The sequence below is a fragment of the Triticum dicoccoides genome, chromosome 7A, assembly GCF_002162155.2.
Source record: "Triticum dicoccoides isolate Atlit2015 ecotype Zavitan chromosome 7A, WEW_v2.0, whole genome shotgun sequence".
Taxonomy (NCBI): Eukaryota; Viridiplantae; Streptophyta; class Magnoliopsida; order Poales; family Poaceae; genus Triticum; species Triticum dicoccoides.
In genome coordinates, this window is record NC_041392.1 from 66,180,723 (window position 1) to 66,199,017 (window position 18,295).

Here is an 18,295-nt window from a genome sequence, read left to right on the forward strand (position 1 = left end):
AATAAAGATGAAGATCTAAAAGTTATTGATGTGTACCCTATTAAATCTTTGTTTTTAAATATGAATCTTGATAATGTTGGGACTGAATATGATCCACCTTTACCTAGAAGGCGTTCCAAGAATTTGGAATTTGTTGATCTTGATGCTAAATTTGATAAAAGTGGGATTGAAGAAATTAAAACCCTAGATGTTGCTAAACCCACTATTATGGATTTCAAGGAATTTAACTATGAAAATTGCTCTTTGATTGATTGTATTTCCTTGTTGCAATCCGTGCTAAATTCTCCTCATGCTTATAGTCAAAATAAAGCGTTTACTAAACATATCGTTGATGCCTTGATGCAATCTTATGAAGAAAAACTTGAATTGGAAGTTTCTATCCCTAGAAAGCTTTATGATGAGTGGGAACCAACTATTAAAATTAAAATTAAAGATCATGAATGCTATGCTTTATGTGATTTGGGTGCTAGTGTTTCCACGATTCCAAAGACTTTGTGTGATTTGTTAGGTTTCCGTGATTTTGATGATTGCTCTCTAAACTTGCACCTTGCGAATTCCACTATTAAGAAACCTATGGGAAGAATTAATGATGTTCTTATTGTTGCAAATATGAATTATGTGCCCGTAGATTTTATTGTTCTTGACGTAGATTGCAATCCTTCATGTCCTATTATTCTTGGTAGACCTTTCCTTAGAATGATTGGTGTAATTATTGATATGAAGGAAGGAAATATTAGATTCCAATTTCCATTAAGGAAAGTCATGGAACACTTTCCTAGAAATAAAATTAAATTACCTTATGAATCTATTATGATATCCACTTATGGATTGCCTACCAAAGATGGCAATACCTAGATCTATTCTTGCTTGGCTAGGGGCGTTAAAACAATAGCGCCTGTTGGGAGGCAACCCAATTTTATTTTTATTTCTTGCTTTTTGCTCCTTTTTAGTAATAAATAATTTATTTAGCCTCTGTTTTGGTTGTGTTTTTTTGTTTAATTAGTGTTTATGCCAAGTAGAACCGTTGGGAAGACTTGGGGAAAGTCTTGTTGAAAATTCCTCACGTCCAGCAATTTATTTTCGAATTTTTGGGAAGTGCTATTTAGTTAATTATTTTTGCAGATGATTAATAGATAAATTCCTCACGTCCAGCAATTTATTTTCGAATTTTTGGGGTTCCAGATCTTGCGCTAGCTACAGATTACTACAGACTGTTCTGTTTTTGACAGATTCTGTTTTTCGTGTGTTGTTTGCTTATTTTGATGAATCTATGGCTAATAAAATAGTTTATAAACCATAGATAAGTTGGAATACAGTAGGTATAACACCAATGTAAATAAATAATGAGTTCATTACAGTACCTTGAAGTGATCTTTTATTTTCTTTCGCTAACGGAGCTCACGAGGTTTTCTACTTTAAGTTTTGTGTTGTGAAGTTTTCAAGATTTGGGTAAAGATTTGATGGATTATGGAACAAGGAGTGGCAAGAGCCTAAGCTTGGGGATTCCCATGGCACCCTCAAGATAATCTAAGGACACCTAAAAGCCAAATCTTGGGGATGCCCCGGAAGGCATCCCCTCTTTCGTCTACTTCTATCGGTAACTTTACTTGGAGCTATATTTTTATTTACCACATGATATGTGTTTTGCTTGGAGCGTCTTGTATGATTTGGGTCTTTGCTTTTTAGTTTACCACAATAATCCTTGATGTACACACCTTTTGAGAGAGCCATACATGATTTGGAATTTGTTAGAATACTCTATGTGCTTCGCTTATATCTCTTGAGTTATATATTTTTGCTGTAGTACTTCACTTATATCTTTTAGAGCACGGTGGTGGATTTGTTTTACAGAAACTATTGATCTCTCATGCTTCACTTAGATTATTTTGAGAGCCTTAATAGCATGGTAATTTGCTTTAAATCCTAATATGCTAGGTATTCAAGAATAAAGAAATTCTCTTATGAGTGTGTTGAATACTATGATAAGTTTGATACTTGATAATTATTTTGAGATATGAAGATGGTGATATTAAAGTCATGCTAGTTGAGTAGTTGTGAATTTTAGAAATACTTGTGTTGATGCTTGTGATTCCCGTAGCATGCACGTATGGTGAACCGTTATGTGATGAAGTCGGAGCATGATTTATTTTTTTATTGCCTTCCTTATGAGTGGCGGTCAGGGACGAGCGATGGTCTTTTCCTACCAATCTATCCCCCTAGGAGCATGCGCGTAATACTTTGCTTTGATAACTTGTAGATTTTTGCAATAAGTATGTGAGTTCTTTATGACTAATGTTGAGTCCATGGATTATACGCACTCTCACCCTTCCACCTTTGCTAGCCTCTCTAATACCACACACCTTTCGCCGGTATCATACACCCACCATATACCTTCCTCAAAACATCCACCATACCTACCTATTATGGCATTTCCATAGCCATTCCGAGATATATTGCCATGCAACTTTCCACCGTTCCGTTTATTATGACACACCCCATCATTGCCATATTGCTTAGCATGATCATGTAGTTGACATCGTATTTGTGGCAAAGCCACCATTCATAATTCTTTCATACATGTCACTCATGTATCATTGCATATCCCGGTACACCGTCGGAGGCATTCATATAGAGTCATATTTTGTTCTAAGTATCGAGTTGTAATTCTTGAGTTGTAAGAAAAATAAAAGTGTGATGATCATCATCATTAGAGCATTGTCCCAGTGAGGAAAGGATGATGGAGACTATGATTCCCCCACATGTCAGGATAAGACTGCGGACGAAAAAAAAGAAAAGAGGCCACAAAAAAGAGAGAAAAGACCCAAATAAAAAAATGAGAGAAAAAGAGAGAAGGGACAATGTTACTGTCCTTTTACCACACTTGTGCTTCAAAGTAGCACCATGATCTTCATAGTAGAGAGTCTCTCATGTTATCACTTTCATATACTAGTGGGAATCTTTCATTATAGAACTTGGCTTGTATATTCCAATGGTGGGCTTCCTCAAAATGCCCTAGGTCTTCATGAGCAAGAAAGTTGGATGCACACCCACTTAGTTTCTTTTTGAGCTTTCATATACTTATAGCTCTAGTGCATCCGTTGCATGGTAATCCCTACTCACTCACATTGATATCTATTGATGGGCATCTCCATAGCCCGTTGATACGCCTAGTTGATGTGAGACTATCTTCTCCCTTTTTGTCTTCTCCACAACCACTGTTCTATTCCACCTATAGTGCTATATCCATGGCTCACGCTCATGTATTGCGTGAAGATTGAAAAAGTTTTGAGAATGTCAAAAGTATGAAACAATTGCTTGGCTTGTCATTGGGGTTGTGCATGATTTAAATATTTTGTGTGGTGAAGATGGAGCATAGCCAGACTATATGATTTTTTAGGGATAACTTTCTTTAGCCATGTTATTTTGAGAAGACATAATTGCTTTGTTAGTATGCTTGAAGTATTATTATTTTTATGTCAATATGAACTTTTGTCTTGAATATTTTGGATCTGAATATTTATACCACAATTAAGAAGAATTACATTAAAATTATGCCAAGTAGCACTCCGCATCTAAAATTCTGTTTTTATCATTTACCTACTCGAGGACGAGCAGGAATTAAGCTTGGGGATGCTTGATACGTCTCCAACATATCTATAATTTTTGATTGCTCCATGCTATATTATCTACTGTTTTGGACATTATTAGGCTTTATTACCACTTTTATATTATTTTTGGTACTAACCTATTAACCGGAGGCCCAGCCCGGAATTGCTGTTTTTTGCCTGTTTTAGGGTTTCGAAGAAAAGGAATATCAAACGGACTCCAAACGGAATGAAATCCTCGGGAACGTGATTTTCTCAACAGATAAGACCCGGGAGACTTGGACCCTACGTCAAGACACGTAACAGGAGGGCACGAGGTAGGGGGCGCGCCCACCCCCACCAGGCGCCCCCTCCACCCTCGTGGGCCCACTGTTGCTCCACCGACGTACTCCTTCCTCCTATATATATCCACGTACCCCCAAACGATCAGAACAGGAGCCAAAACCCTAATTCCACCGCCGTAACTTTCTGTATCCTTGAGATCCCATCTTGGGGCCTGTTCCAGAGCTCCGCCGGAGGGGGCATCGATCACAGAGGGCTTCTACATCAACACCATAGCCTCTCCGATGAAGTGTGAGTAGTTCACCTCAGACCTACGGGTCCATAGATAGTAGCTAGTTGGCTTCTTCTCTCTTTTTGGATGTCAATACAATGTTCTCCCCCTCTCTTGTGGAGATCTATTTGATGTAATCTTCTTTTTGCGGTGTGTTTGTTGAGATCAATGAATTGTGGGTTTATGATCAAATCTATCTATGAATAATATTTGAATCTTCTCTGAATTCTTTTATGTATGATTGGTTATCTTTGCAAGTCTCTTCGAATTATCAGTTTGGTTTGGCCTACTAGATTGATCTTTCTTGCAATGGGAGAAGTGCTTAGCTCTGGGTTCAATCTTGCGGTGTCCTTTCCCGGTGACAGTAAGGGCAACAGGGCACGTATGGTATTGTTGCCATCAAGGATAACAAGATGGGGTTTTCTTCATATTGCATGAGTCTATCCCTCTACATCATGTCATCTTGCTTAAGGCGTTACTCTGTTTTTAACTTAATACTCTAGATGCATGCTGGATAGCGGTCGATGAGTGGAGTAATAGTAGTAGATGCAGGCAGGAGTCGGTCTACTTGTCTCGGACGTGATGCCTATATACATGATCATACCTAGATATTCTCATAACTATGCTCAATTCTGTCAATTGCTCAACAGTAATTTGTTCACCCATTGTAGAATACTTATGCTCTCGAGAGAAGCCACTAGTGAAACCTATGCCCCCCCGGGTCTATCTTTATCATATTGATCTCCTACTACTTAGTTATTTCCTTTGCTGTTTACTTTGCCTTTATTTTACTTTGCATCTTTATCATAAAAATACCAAAAATATTACCTTATCATATCTATCAGATCTCACTCTCGTAAGTGGCCCTATAGGGATTGACAACCCCTATTTGCGTTGGTTGCGAGGATTTATTTGTTTTGTGCAGGTGCGAGGGACTCGCGCGTAGCCTCCTACTGGATTGATACCTTGGTTCTCAAAACCCAAGGGAAATACTTACACTACTTTGCTGCATCATCCATTCCTCTTCGGGGAAAACCAACGCAGTGCTCAAGAGGTAGCACATAGCTAGGATGCACACAGGCAACATCAACACACGCACACAAAAAACACACACTGAGAAATAGCAAAGTCATACAAGACCAAATCTATGCCTAAGCGAAAAAAGCCAAAGCGATCATAACAACGATCAACAAACTACAAGAATGACCATATCCGCACCATCCATCTTTTGACACCACAAGGACAAAAATGTTCTTCAACAGCAACGCCTTCAGGAAGGGACTAACGCACCAACGCCATCGTCGCCGGATCCAACCGCGAGAGGTGAAGGAAATATGCCCTAGAAGCAATAATAAAGTTATTATTTATTTCCTTATATCATGATAAATGTTTATTATTCATGCTAGAATTGTATTAACCGAAAACTTAGTACATGTGTGAATGCATAGACAAACAGAGTGTCACTAGTTTGCCTCTACTTGACTAGCTCGTTGAATCAATAATGGTTATGTTTCCTAACCATAGACATGAGTTGTCATTTGATTAACGGGATCACATCATTAGAGAATGATGTGATTGACTTGACCCATCCGTTAGCTTAGCACGATGATCGTTTAGTTTGTTGCTATTGCTTTCACCATAACTATACATGTTCCTATTACTATGAGATCATGCAACTCCCGAATACCGGAGGAACACTTTGTATGCTACCAAACGTCACAACGTATCTGGGTGATTATAAAGGTGCTCTACAGGTGTCTCCGATGGTATTTGTTGAGTTGGTATGGATCAAGATTAGGATTTGTCACTCCGATTGTCGGAGAGGTATCTCTGGGCCCTCTCAGTAATGCACATCACTATAAGCCTTGCAAGCAATGTGATTAATGAGTTAGTTGCGGGATGATGCATTACGGAACGAGTAAAGAGACTTGCCGGAACGAGATTGAACTAGGTATTGAGATACCGACGATCGAATCTCGGGCAAGTAACATACCGATGACAAAGGGAACAACGTATATGTAACATCCCCAGCATCACACTACTGTAATCCCTTATGATCAGTGCCAAGTCATCTTGATTTATGAAGCTTAACCATGTTGGGATAATATCTCATTTCAAATTCCTTCTCTGAATTCCATTCAAATAAAAAAAATGCAAAATGAAGTTGATCAAAACTTGTTGGGAAAATGTTCACCTTTTAGCAAATAATCCAAAACTATTTACTGTTAAGGAACACAACATCATCATCAACTCTAAATGGGCCTAATGCATTTTAACAGAGCAAAAATAGCCTTTAAAATGCCCTTTTCTTTATTGTGTAAATTCAAATGAACTCCAAAAATGCCCAAACTTTTTGTGGCAGTGCTGGATATTGCAAAGTAATTATTGGACCAAGTTTCACATTTTTGCAAAATCTTATAGAATCTCAAAATATTACTAAACCCCTTTCTGTAAAAAGAAAATAAAAAAGGCCACTGTGCACTGGCCTAAGTGCATAGTGCCTAGAGCCCAGCCCACCACAGCCTCCTCCTCCTCCTCCTCCCCCCTGTTCTCTGTTCAAGCGACCGAGGCACGCCCGCCGTCGCCGCTGAACCCACCTCGCCGACCTCGCCGCTACAGGCGCCGTGGGTGGATAAAGATCCACCTCTCCTCCCCCCTGGCCTCCTCATCCATTCGCCCCCTCCTCGCTCTCCCTTGTTCACCCCTCTTCTGCTCTGTCTCGTTCGCCCGTGCGCGGTCGTCGACGCGCCGCCGTTGATCCCGCGACCACCGCCTCCCGATCGCCTCGCCGACGCGCCCTACCTCTCCGCCTCGCTCGGATGCCTCGACTACACCTCGTCATCGAGCTCGGGAACGACCACACGCTCGGGATCGACCTCACCTCTCCTTCTCGGTTGCCGGCGCCCGCCATCGTCTCCGTCCAATCCTGCTGCTCCTAAGCTCGCACGGGCCTTTCTTGGCCGCACGGTGAGCTCCTCCCTTCCTCCTTTCCTCTCCTCGCGCCGTGCATTTCGCCGTAGCTAGATCACCGCCGTTGCCGTGCCTCTGCTTCCTCCGGCGTGCTTGTAGCCGTGTCGTTGCTACCCGTCGAGCTCAGATGAGCTCGGGATCGTGCTCGGCACGTCCGTGCGGGCCCGTTGCACCCCACCCTCATGCTTTGTCGAGCCCCGTAGCGCCGACCCCGTGCTCCGACCGGATGCGCCTCCGCGTAGCTCGTCGCCGGCGTCGTTCCGGCGACCTTTTGGTCTTTTGCTCGTGCCCATCTTGCTCGCGCGTGCATGTAGGCCTCGCCCCGCTCTCTGGATAACCCGAACTCGCGCCGTACCACCGCTGTCGTTGCTCGCCCGAAGCACCTCACCACCGGCGAGCTCAAATCGCTCGCCCCCGTCCGTTCCAGCCACTCCGGCCACCCCCGTTCGATGCGTGACGCCGAGCCGCGTCGAACGCGCCCAGCCACAACCCCGCAGACCCCCTGTGCGCGAAATCCGCGCCCCTCCCGACCCGCGCCGCCGCGTTTGGCTCGCCGGAGTCAACTCCGGCGCGTCTCCGGCCGGTGTCCGACGTGGCGTCCACATGGCACCACCTAGGCCACTGACTGGTGGGCCCAGGGGCCCCCTTTGACCTGTTAACTTGGGTCAACCCTGACGTGGCCGCCCCCAGTGCCACTGACATGTGGGCCCCGTGCTAATTAAACAGGTTTTATAAATAAAAAATGCTAATTAATCTATTAATTAGTTTAATCACTAATTAGTCGCTGACTAATGGGGCCCACACCCCTAACTACTACTATTAGTCAAATTAATCCATTGTTAACCCGCAGATGCTGACATGTGGGTCCGGGGGGCCCCACTGGTCAGGTTTGACTTGGTCAGTGCAACTATTGACTGATGACGTCACTATGACGTCATGCTGATGCAATATTCCATTTCTGTTACTATAAATAAATCCAGAAAATGTTTTAATCTTTGAAAAATCATAGAAAATAAACCGTACCTCGGACGAAAAAGTTTTATACATGAAAGTTGCTCAGAATGACGAACGAATCCGAATACACGGTCCATTCATCTGTCACATGCCCCTAGCATGCTGAACATGGAACTTTCCCCCTCCGGTCATCTGTCTAACACAGGTCCGGAACCGGGAACACATTCCCGGTTGAATTCCCCCTTCACCTATATCGTGTAGCCCTACGTTAGGTCAACCCTAGCTCTGCCTATCATCATGTAATGCTTAGTGGTACCTTTGCTTGCTCTGTATTTACTGTTTCTTCCCCCTTTTCTCTCCGGTAGACCCCGAGACCGATGCCGCCCCTGTGATCGGCTACGTTGACGACACTTCTTCCTTTATAGCAGAGCTTCCAGGCAAGCAAACCCCCCTTGAGCATTCCGATATCGCCCATTTCTTTCCCTCCCATGCTTGCATTAGAACTGCTACTGCTTTCTGCATGATCCTACTCTGATGCATAGCCTGTTGTTGTTACCTGCTTTCATACCTTACCTACTTATCCTAAACTACTTAGTATAGGTTGGTTAGAGATCCATCAGTGACCCCACCTTGTCCCAGTTGCCTCGCTTTATGTTCGATGACTCGATCAACGTGATCGACGTCCAGGCCCCGACACCGCACATCACCCCCTAGTTGTACGACTCTGCAGAGTTACCATCGAGTGCCGAGGGTGGAACCTCTTACATCACTCCCGATGAAATCTCCGTAGTGTAGCTATACGGTCGAGGTCATCGAGGGTGATTTCCTCCTTAACCACTTCCGTTACGGCTCTGTCGTGCAACCCATCAAACGTGAACCTCGAGGGTGGATCCTCTTACGTTCACCTTGATGACAACATCGAGTGGAATTCATCGGGTGTGATTCCTCGGGTTTTCCCTTTGGTGTTAGGCACACAGTTACTACGGTTACTATGACTTTACACTGAACCATGTTACTAAAGACGGGTCGACCCTGAGGGGTACCCGTGCGAGCTTAATAGCGAGTGATGTGGAGTCGGGTTGACCTGGAAGGTGCCCGCGAGATACTTACGAGGCGTGGCCGGGCATTCTTAGCCCTTGTCGCAAGTACTCGAGACGGGGCGACGGGGTCACATCGATCGTGAGTCTTTGCTCGTTACCGCGCGTTCCTAATCCACTACGATTTGGATATTTGATCCGAGGGGCCTCTGGCCTGATAGCACTAACCATCACGTGGGCATAGTATGGGCGTTCTGTGTCGTATACATCAGCTGAAGCTTAATAGACGTCAGCGACTGAGCGGCGCGCGCCGGGTTGGACTGGTAAGCACCTACCTTGTTGAAGGAGGTAGCTAGGTCTGCTCACTGGCCGCGTACGCAACGTGCAGGAGTTCCTGGGGAGATGGCCCATGACCCCTGGGGGCATAGGTTTAGACCGGCGTGCTGGCCTCTATATCCTAGGTCGGGTTGCGGCGTATTGTTTGGTCGAGGCCGGGCATGACCTAGGAAAGTGTGTCCGGCCGGAGTTAATCGAGCGTGGTGGGTAAGTTGGTGCACCCCTGCAGGGAAGAAAACATCTATCGATAGCCTGTCCTACGGTAACGGACACTTGGAGTTGTATCACGATCGATACAACTAGAACTGGATACTTGTGATGAGAACTGGATGGTGATGATAATTGGATTGTGGTGATAACTGGATAGTATGGCTCTGGGATTGCTTTCTCGCAGGGAGTCGAGAGAGGATCTCTGGCCGAGGTTGATAACACTACTGCTACTTTACTTTATGCTACTCTACTCCCTCCTGTTGTTGCAAGATGGTGGTTTCCAGAAGATGCTAGTCTTCGATAGGCTAGGCTCTCCCCTTCCCTTCTGGCTTTCTGCAGTTTAGTCCACAGATACAACCCATTCCTTTGATACAGATGCATACTTAGTTTAGATCTAATGTAAGTATTGCGGGTACTTTGGATGAGTACTCACGGTTGCTTTGCTACTTCTTTTTCCCCCATACCCGATTGTTGCGACCAGATGACGGATCCCAGGAGCCAGACGCCGCCACTGATGACCACTACTACCCGGAGGATGACTACTACTACGTGAAGACCGCAGACGACTAGGAGTAGTTAGGAGGCTCCCAAGCAGAAGGCCCTGCCTTTTCGATCGTTGTTGTTTTTGTGCTAGCCTTCTTAAGGCAAACTTGTTTAACTTATGTCTGTACTCAGATATTGATGCTTCCGCTGACTTTTGTGTATTCGAGCTTATGTATTCGAGCCCTCGAGGCCCCTGGCTTGTAATATAAAGCTTGTATTATTTTAATTTGTGTCTAGAGTTGTGTTATGATATCTTCCCGTGAGTTCTTGATCTTGATCATACACAATTGCGTGTATGATTAGTGTACGATTGAATCGAGGGCGTCACAATATACCGTTATGCGGTTTGACCGATAAAGATCTTCGTAGAATATGTAGGAACCAATATGAGCATCCAGGTTCCGCTATTGGTTATTGGCCGGAGATGAGTCTCGGTCATGTCTACATAGTTCTCGAACCCGTAGGGTCCGCACGCTTAAAGTTCAGTGATGATCGGTATTATGAGTTTATGTGTTTTGATGTACTGAAGGTTGTTCGGAGCCCCGGATGAGATCAAAGACATGACGAGGAGTCTGGAAATATTTGAGATGTAAAGATCGATATATTGGAAGGCTATATTCGGACATCGGAAAGGTTTTGAGTGGTTCGGGTATTTATCGGAGTACTGGAGAGTTACGGGAATTCGCCAGGGAGTATATGGGCCTTATTGGGCTTTTGGGGAAAGAGAGAGGGGAGGCTGCGCGCCCCCCAAGGCCTAGTCCGAATTGGACTAGGGGGAGGGGCGGCGCCCCCTCCTTCCTTCTCTCCTCTTTTCCCTTTCCTTCTCTCCTACTCCTACTACATGGAAGGGAGGAAATCCTACTCCCGGTGGGAGTAGGACTCCCCAGGGCGCGCCATAGTAGAGGGTCGGCCCTCCCCTCCTCCACTCCTTTATATACGGGGGAGGGGGGCACCCCATGGACACACAAGTTGATCAGTTGATCTTTTAGCCATGTGCGGTGCCCTCCTCCACCATAATCCACCTCGGTCATATCGTAGCGGTGCTTAAGCGAAGCCTTGCATCGGTAGCATCATCATCACCGTCATCACGCCGTCGTGCCGAGGGAACTCTCCCTCGAAGCTCTGCTGGATCGGAGTTCGTGGGACGTCACCGAGCTGAACGTGTGCTAAACTCGGAGGTGTCGTACGTTCGGTACTTAAATCGGTCGTATCGTGAAGACATACAACTACATCAACCGCGTTCTCGTAACGCTTCCGCTTACGGTCTACGAGGGTATGTGGACGACACTCTCCCCTCTCGTTGTTATGCATCACCATGATCTTGCGTGTGCGTAGGAAATTTTTGAAATTACTGCGTTTTGCAACAAGAGGCCAGAATCTAGGTTTTCACCCTGAAGAACAAGTCCGAGCATATCTGAGCAATGCCTTCAACAAGGTAACTATGCAGAAAACGTCGCCATTGCCTGGTATAACCAACTTAGGTCAAACCTAGGGTTTTCACCCCAGAGATCAAGACGGGATACTCGAGAAGCATCACCAAATCTAAGTCAATCATGTGTTGACGCCACCATTTTTCCACGATCCCAGCAGCTACATGCGCTGGGCTCTGAAATCCTACCGGCGTTGCTGCTGCAGAACCATATCCTTTGTGTCAAGTCACCATCCATAGATTACATCTCATCGCCGAAGGCAGACTGGTTGAAGCGAGAGCCACCAGAACCCATAAAGGGGGCTTTTGGCTATATCCCGCCAGCTCGCCGGTTCGAGTCACCGGCAGCAACCATCAGATCCAAAGAGATAAATACTCACGAAGACCATCAATTGGCCACGACAATCCGCATGGCACGGATGCCCATAACCAAGTGGATCGCCACCCGAACCCTGAGCCGCCACAGAGCGCCGAGGCAAGCACGCGCGAGAGAGCATGATTCCGCAGCCGCAAGGATGGTACCACCAGGACTTCATGCTAGTCAACCCTAGATATATACTGTTGATGCTTTCTCTCGTCCAGATCCATAACAGGGACGCCATGATCTGCTGCCGTACAACGCACCGCCGGTCCTCCTCGTGCAAACCAAGCAGTTACAGCCCATGGTTACCGCAGCAAGATGGAACGCCGATGCAAGGATCACGCTAACACCCCACACGCGCAGGTCTCCAGATTTGTTTCTTTGCCACTGCAGCTACGTCACGACCACTAGCCCGCGACAACCACCACACAGGAGCAGGGGCATCATGAGGACTAGGTAGGATGCATGGGAGTGGGCAGGAGTGGCCCCGCCGCCGTCACCGGCCAGCCGCCGGCCGCCGGCAACAACAGCGAGGGTAGGGAAGAGGAGGCGGCGCCTAGGGTTAGGGCCGTGGGGTGTCGCCCCGTGAGTCGCCCATTTCCCAATGTACTGAATCCATTATCAAGAACAGAAACTTGAGAATGTTTATCTCAAAACTTTTTTTGCACATGCTTGTTTTCAAAACCTGGAAATTGTACTGCACAACAGCATCATCTAAGTGTTCTTGCCTAAAAAAGATCTTCTTTGGCTACAACAAAAAAAAAAAACATCATCACCGTGTTTACGTCGCAATAACAACAACCTTGACAAGTCTGGAAGAAGAAATATGCCCAAAAAGAAACTTTTGGTAGATAAAATGCACCAGAAAAAAAGATTAGCTTACAAATTGATGAATACACATACACGTACATCCGAGAAGAGTCGATTGGATGTACAAGCAAAGAAGCTTGCTTGCATCAGATTAGTGAACAACAAAAACATGGGACTGGACGACAGAAAGCATCAACAGTACATATCAAGCCAGGAATTAACACACGAACCACGCCATCCGCCGAAGAAATGAATCTGGCAAAAGGGGAACAACAGAGCTGCGGCCAGATCAGCAGCCGAGGGTACCGGGTCGTCATAGCCAACGGAGGCGGGTGGCAGGAACTCGACGACGTTTTGGAAGATGGGCGGCGCTATCTTTCAGCTGGATTGCATGGGATGGCGGCGGCGGGTCTCGTGATGGCCGGAGACGGATGCGGTGTACCTTTGAACCGTCAGGCCAGGTCTAGCGACATGAAGGACTGGGACGGGCGGGCGTGAGTGGCGTGAGGCTCAGGCATGGTTGAAGAAGCGATGTCAGTGGCGCACGTCGGAGCGGCTCACGGCGATGCACTCCGGCTGCTCCTATGGAGAATGGCTTGATTTTGGTGTTGACTGTTGAGTCGTGTGGTGAAGAGGGCCCGTACTGCTATATTTCGGCACGTCGAGGTGTTTCGTGCAAAATGTGTAGCACCTCTCCACCTTGCTCGAGCTGTACCATAGGAGCGCCAGTGGATGGCCCAAATGTATCGATCGTACCATCGCATCCCAAGGCCTGATCGTATACAAGTTCCAAAAAAGAGCACCACGCGAACATGTTCCAGTTGTCCATGCAACGAACACACACAACGCCAACTTGTACTGGGCGTACACTCACTACGATCCTTTACCAACAGCTCGGCCCTCGTCCTTGCCATGGTCCGTGCGAGACGTGGAGCGACCTCACAGACGGGAACCGTAGTGCTCGCCGGCCGGCTCTGCGTCTGCGAACCCTAGACTCCCGGCCGTCACAGGCGTCAGCAAGCTCTCCGGGACATTCTCCACCACCTCCACCAGCCGCGGCCACAGCCTCGTGCCTTCCACGAACCACGACCCATCCCCGCTGGGGCAGGGCACGAGGATCATCGCCGCCGACCCCAGCCGGTTGTGCCGCAGCCACGGCAAGACCAGCCTCGGCTTCCCGAACCCCAGATCCCCGTCGATGGCGAACGGGACGAAGCCGGAGATCACCAGCGCCGGGCTCCCGAGGCCGAGGTTCACCTCCTCCGTCCACTTCCCGCCGTCCTTGTACGCTGCCTTGTTCTCCTCCGCCCAGTCCACCAAATCCTGGAACCTGTCCTTCGTCATCACAGCCGTGATGGCGGCGCGCACGGTGGCGGCCACGTCGTGCAACGGCATGCGCCGCAGGTCCGACACGCTCGCCTCGTGGGACGCGTACGTGACGACGTTCCCCATGTACATGTCCAGGGCGCCCGCCGACGGCTCGACGCACCTCCGGCCGTCGACGGTCCACGCCATGCGGCAGCTGGGGGCGGACTCGCCGACGGCACGCGCGAGGAGCTTCCAGACGTGCGCGCACAGCGCCAGGAAGCGTGACGGGCGGCGGCCGCTGACTGTCGACGCCGCTGTTTGGAGCGCCGCCAGGTCGGCTGCCCCGATGCGGTAAAGGCGCCGCTGGATGGCCGCGGCCAGGAGGGGGTTGATCATGGTCCCCGGCGTGAACCGCGCGAACTCGGCGTCCAGCGAGGGGCTATGCCGCGGCGGTGACCGCGGGCTGAACAGAGACTGATCGAACAGAGGCTCGCAGGAGAGGCGGCCGCCCGTGCGGACCATCTCCGTGAGGCTGTTGAGCAGAGCGGCCAGCGCCCTGCCGTCGGCGAGGAGGTGGCTGGTGCCGACCGCCAGCGAGAACCCGCCGCACGCGAACCGTACCATCTGCACCGACAAGGCGAAGCCCGCGTCGAAGGGCACCTGGATGAGCCCCAGCGAGCGCTCGATGTCGGCGAAGTCGACGGCCGCGAGCGGCACCGCGGCGTCCGCGACGACGAGCTCGGCGCCGGCGTTGTTGCAGGCGTCCTCGGGAATGCTGGTCCCCGGGTCGCGCACAATGCGGCCGGCGAAGGGGAAGAAGCGGCAGAGGTATTCCGGGAGGACAGCGCGTACGGCGGCGAGCACCGCAGCGAGGCCGCACGGCGGGGGCCCGTACACGCAGATGAGGTAGAGTGGGAAGGGGCCGAGGACGAGGTCGAGGTTGGAGACGGCGTGCACGGCGGGGAAGCTCGGCGGCGGGCGCGAGGCCCGGACCAGCGTCCGCGAGGCGATCCGGAGGTCAAAGTGCTTGAGCGGCACCATTTCGCCGAGCAGGTGGGTGGGAGTGGGAGTGGGATTGTGGTGGCGCTGATCGACTTCTCTGTGGCTCTTCTACCCAGCTCCGGCCAAGAATGCCATGATTTGTAGGAAGCAGATCGAGCAAGGTACGTACATGGGCTGACAGCTTCGATTAAAGTAACTGAAGTTTCACGTGTGATGTAAAAATGAATCGCATCACATCACATGCATGGCTCTTCAAGTGTACTCCACTTTATTGGATATTCAAGTTTGGGCTTTCACCTGAAAGAATCGAGCATGTTATTGATCTTCAAGTGCAGGGCCGGTCCTGAGATATCGGGGGCCCGGGGCGAAACTAGAACCCGGGGCCCCTTAATACAACATCGAAATAATAGTAAGCATGCCTAAATTCCATTTAATAACTATGTATAGGATCATTAATTTGCTGAGAAACTTAAGTTACTTACTCCAAGAAATAAGTTGCAATGATGTTTCATATTAGACAAAAGGTAAATTTGATTTTCACACACCTCTTGTGAAATCAGACACAAGTGAAACTCCATATATTAGGTGAGCTAGAAGTTGTCTATCCACCAATAACCTATCCTCCTATAACCATCCACGAACAAACAAAAAAATTGACGGCATGAGAAAATTCCATCACATAAAATGTACAATCGGCCAGATGACAATTACGATCAGCATATGCAAAAAAAAAAGGACTAGAGAAGGATCCTGAAAATTTATACTAAATTATAGTGATAAAACAATCAGCTGTAATTTATGACATAAATTTGGACGCCATAAAAACCAGGGAAAACAAAAATACCTATGGTGCCGCACCTCTGTTTCGCTATCACCACGATGTGCGCCCAGGTGGGAAGCCTCGTTGGCCGTGCGTGCAGTTCGTAGATCACCGCCGTTTTATTTTACTTTGTTAGGGTTTGGCTCGGTGTGCTGCTGCTTTTCGGCCGCCGCAGCTAAACGAGGAAGGTATAAATCAATCGATCGCTTCCTTCCAAAACAGGATTGCTATTTTGTGCTAAAAAAGGCCCTGAGACAACCAGCCCACCACCACGTAACTCACGTTATAGTAATACTAATAAAAAAATAAAGGCCCAAGGCCCATTGCGCTAGAGCATAAACATAACGTATCGTCTTTCTTCTTCGTTGAGACAACAGAACAGCAGTTGGAGCGCCTTCAATGGCTGAATTCAGGGTACCAATGCTCACACATATACCTGGAGAGGGGGCCCCTTGGCTTGGGGGGGCCAGGGCGGCCGCCCCCCCTGCCCCCCCTCAGGGCCGGCCCTGCCTTGACGACTCGTTCAGGCACGGCGCCCACGTCAAACAGTCCAAGCTCGACTGGGGAACTTCACCATCTGTCTCGGATACTGCCCAATTAGTACGTGCTTGCCATTGTCTCGAATTCTCACACCCGGATGGATTTTGTACTCCGGACGACGACTCACACCTGACATGTCTCCTCCTCCCTCGCTGCCGGTAGGCAACTTTGCCTTTCTAAATTTCTTCAGCGACGTTAGACGCATGGTTAAACATGTGATTTTGGTTCTGGCTAGCTTGATCATCTGTCATGTGTGATGATGCGCAACGCCCAATAGAGTGGCTCTACTTGTCTATATGCTTTTCGGAAGTTAATTTTGCAGGCACCCCTAAATTCTTGCTTAATGTGCTAAGTTAGTTTTTGTTGTATGTTGCTTTTGATGGATGGATCAACTTCTAACTTGGATTGACTTTTGTATGAACTAAAGGTGTACTTCTCAGCTACCTTGGAACCTGTCATCCTTGATTTTTTCTGAAGAATTAGAACTGCATACGAACTATGCGTCTGCCTTCTGTATCATCATTGGTGCTGACCTAGACCATGTTTTTGCACAGTTTTGCTACCACCTCGCTGCCCCTGGTACAACAACAATGGGGGCAACAGATGGCTTGACAAATTAGGAGACGGAGGACGAGGATAGCCTGTACCTCAGCAACACTATTATCATACCATGAATTAGAGCAACTCTAGCAAACCCTGCATCCTCCGACCCGCAAAACGTTTTTGCAGTTCGCGAAAAAACGTCTTTGCGGGTCGGCGTGGAAGGCCGCAGTTGCAGACCCTGCATAATGGACCCGTAAAAAAGGATATTCCTAGAATATGCTTTTTTTCGGGTTGGGGTTGCGGCGTCTGATCTGGCGCATCTCCTACCGGCCCGCAAAACTTAAATTTGCAACTCAATTTGATCTAGCATATTGCATTGCTTTGACAACATTGGATACAAAAAGCATCACCAAATCTTTGCTAGAATAGTAAGACCAAAGAAAACAAGAACTACAAGAATGCATTTTAGAAGATTTCCAATTTCCATAACTGCTCCCACTAGTTGGACTAATATCTTCTCCATGCATTCGTTGTTGATCTGTGGATTCTTGATTTTGCATTCTTCTTTCTTCATCTTTGGTTCGGAAGAAGTAGATGTTGCTTCCCCTCTAGTTGCACATGCAGCCGCATCATTGCCTTCGATTGTACCAAGGAGTGCACTAACATCTATTAAATTTCTTTCTATCAACAAATCAATGTATTGCCCTTCCCAAAACCAAAATGAGCATCCTTCGTCCTACACAAAAGAATGAGCAACCTCGAAGTGAGCCACCGCAATTTAGCTAAAGAATGAACTGTGAAACGAGCTACCGCAAGTGCACGTACCCCGTCGTTTTCGCATTTGAAGAACACCCATTCGGGGTGCTTTGGCGTGCTCGAAGTGAGCCGCAGCCCTTTCCGCGTGCAGTCGTCGCACTCTATGAGCAGCATCGGCAAGCCACAAAGACGCTGCGCGAGCGCCGAGCCCGGTGGACGGCCGGACGAGTCCATGCCCGCAAACCTTCAGCGACGGCGGGCGGACGAACTCGCACCTGCATGCGGCGATGCGCCCTTGCCTGGGCTGCGGGAGAGGCTCCCCGACAACTCCATAGCTTGGCGCAGCAACCGGCGGCCGGAAAAAGCCAAATCTGGCGGCCCGCGATGAAGTGCCGTAGATCTGCAAATCCGGCGGCCCGCTGACGCAGGGGGGAGGCCTCGTGCGCGTGGCGGCCTTCTGGCGTGCTCCTGCCGACTGCGGTCGCCGGAATCTTGGGCGGCGCACGCGAGAGGGGAGA

General features: G+C 48.2%; 1 protein-coding gene across 1 annotated transcript; it reads right to left on the reverse strand.

Moving 5' to 3' along the window:
• Positions 1 to 13,595: 13,595 nt before the first annotated feature.
• On the reverse strand, positions 13,596 to 18,011 carry LOC119333111 (rosmarinate synthase-like). Its single transcript, XM_037606127.1, has 2 exons — positions 17,847 to 18,011; positions 13,596 to 15,226 (listed from the first exon to the last, which is right to left on the reverse strand). The coding sequence occupies exons 1-2, from the start codon at positions 18,009 to 18,011 to the stop codon at positions 13,748 to 13,750; spliced, it is 1,644 nt and encodes a 547-aa protein (XP_037462024.1). The 3' UTR covers positions 13,596 to 13,747.
• Positions 18,012 to 18,295: the final 284 nt, after the last annotated feature.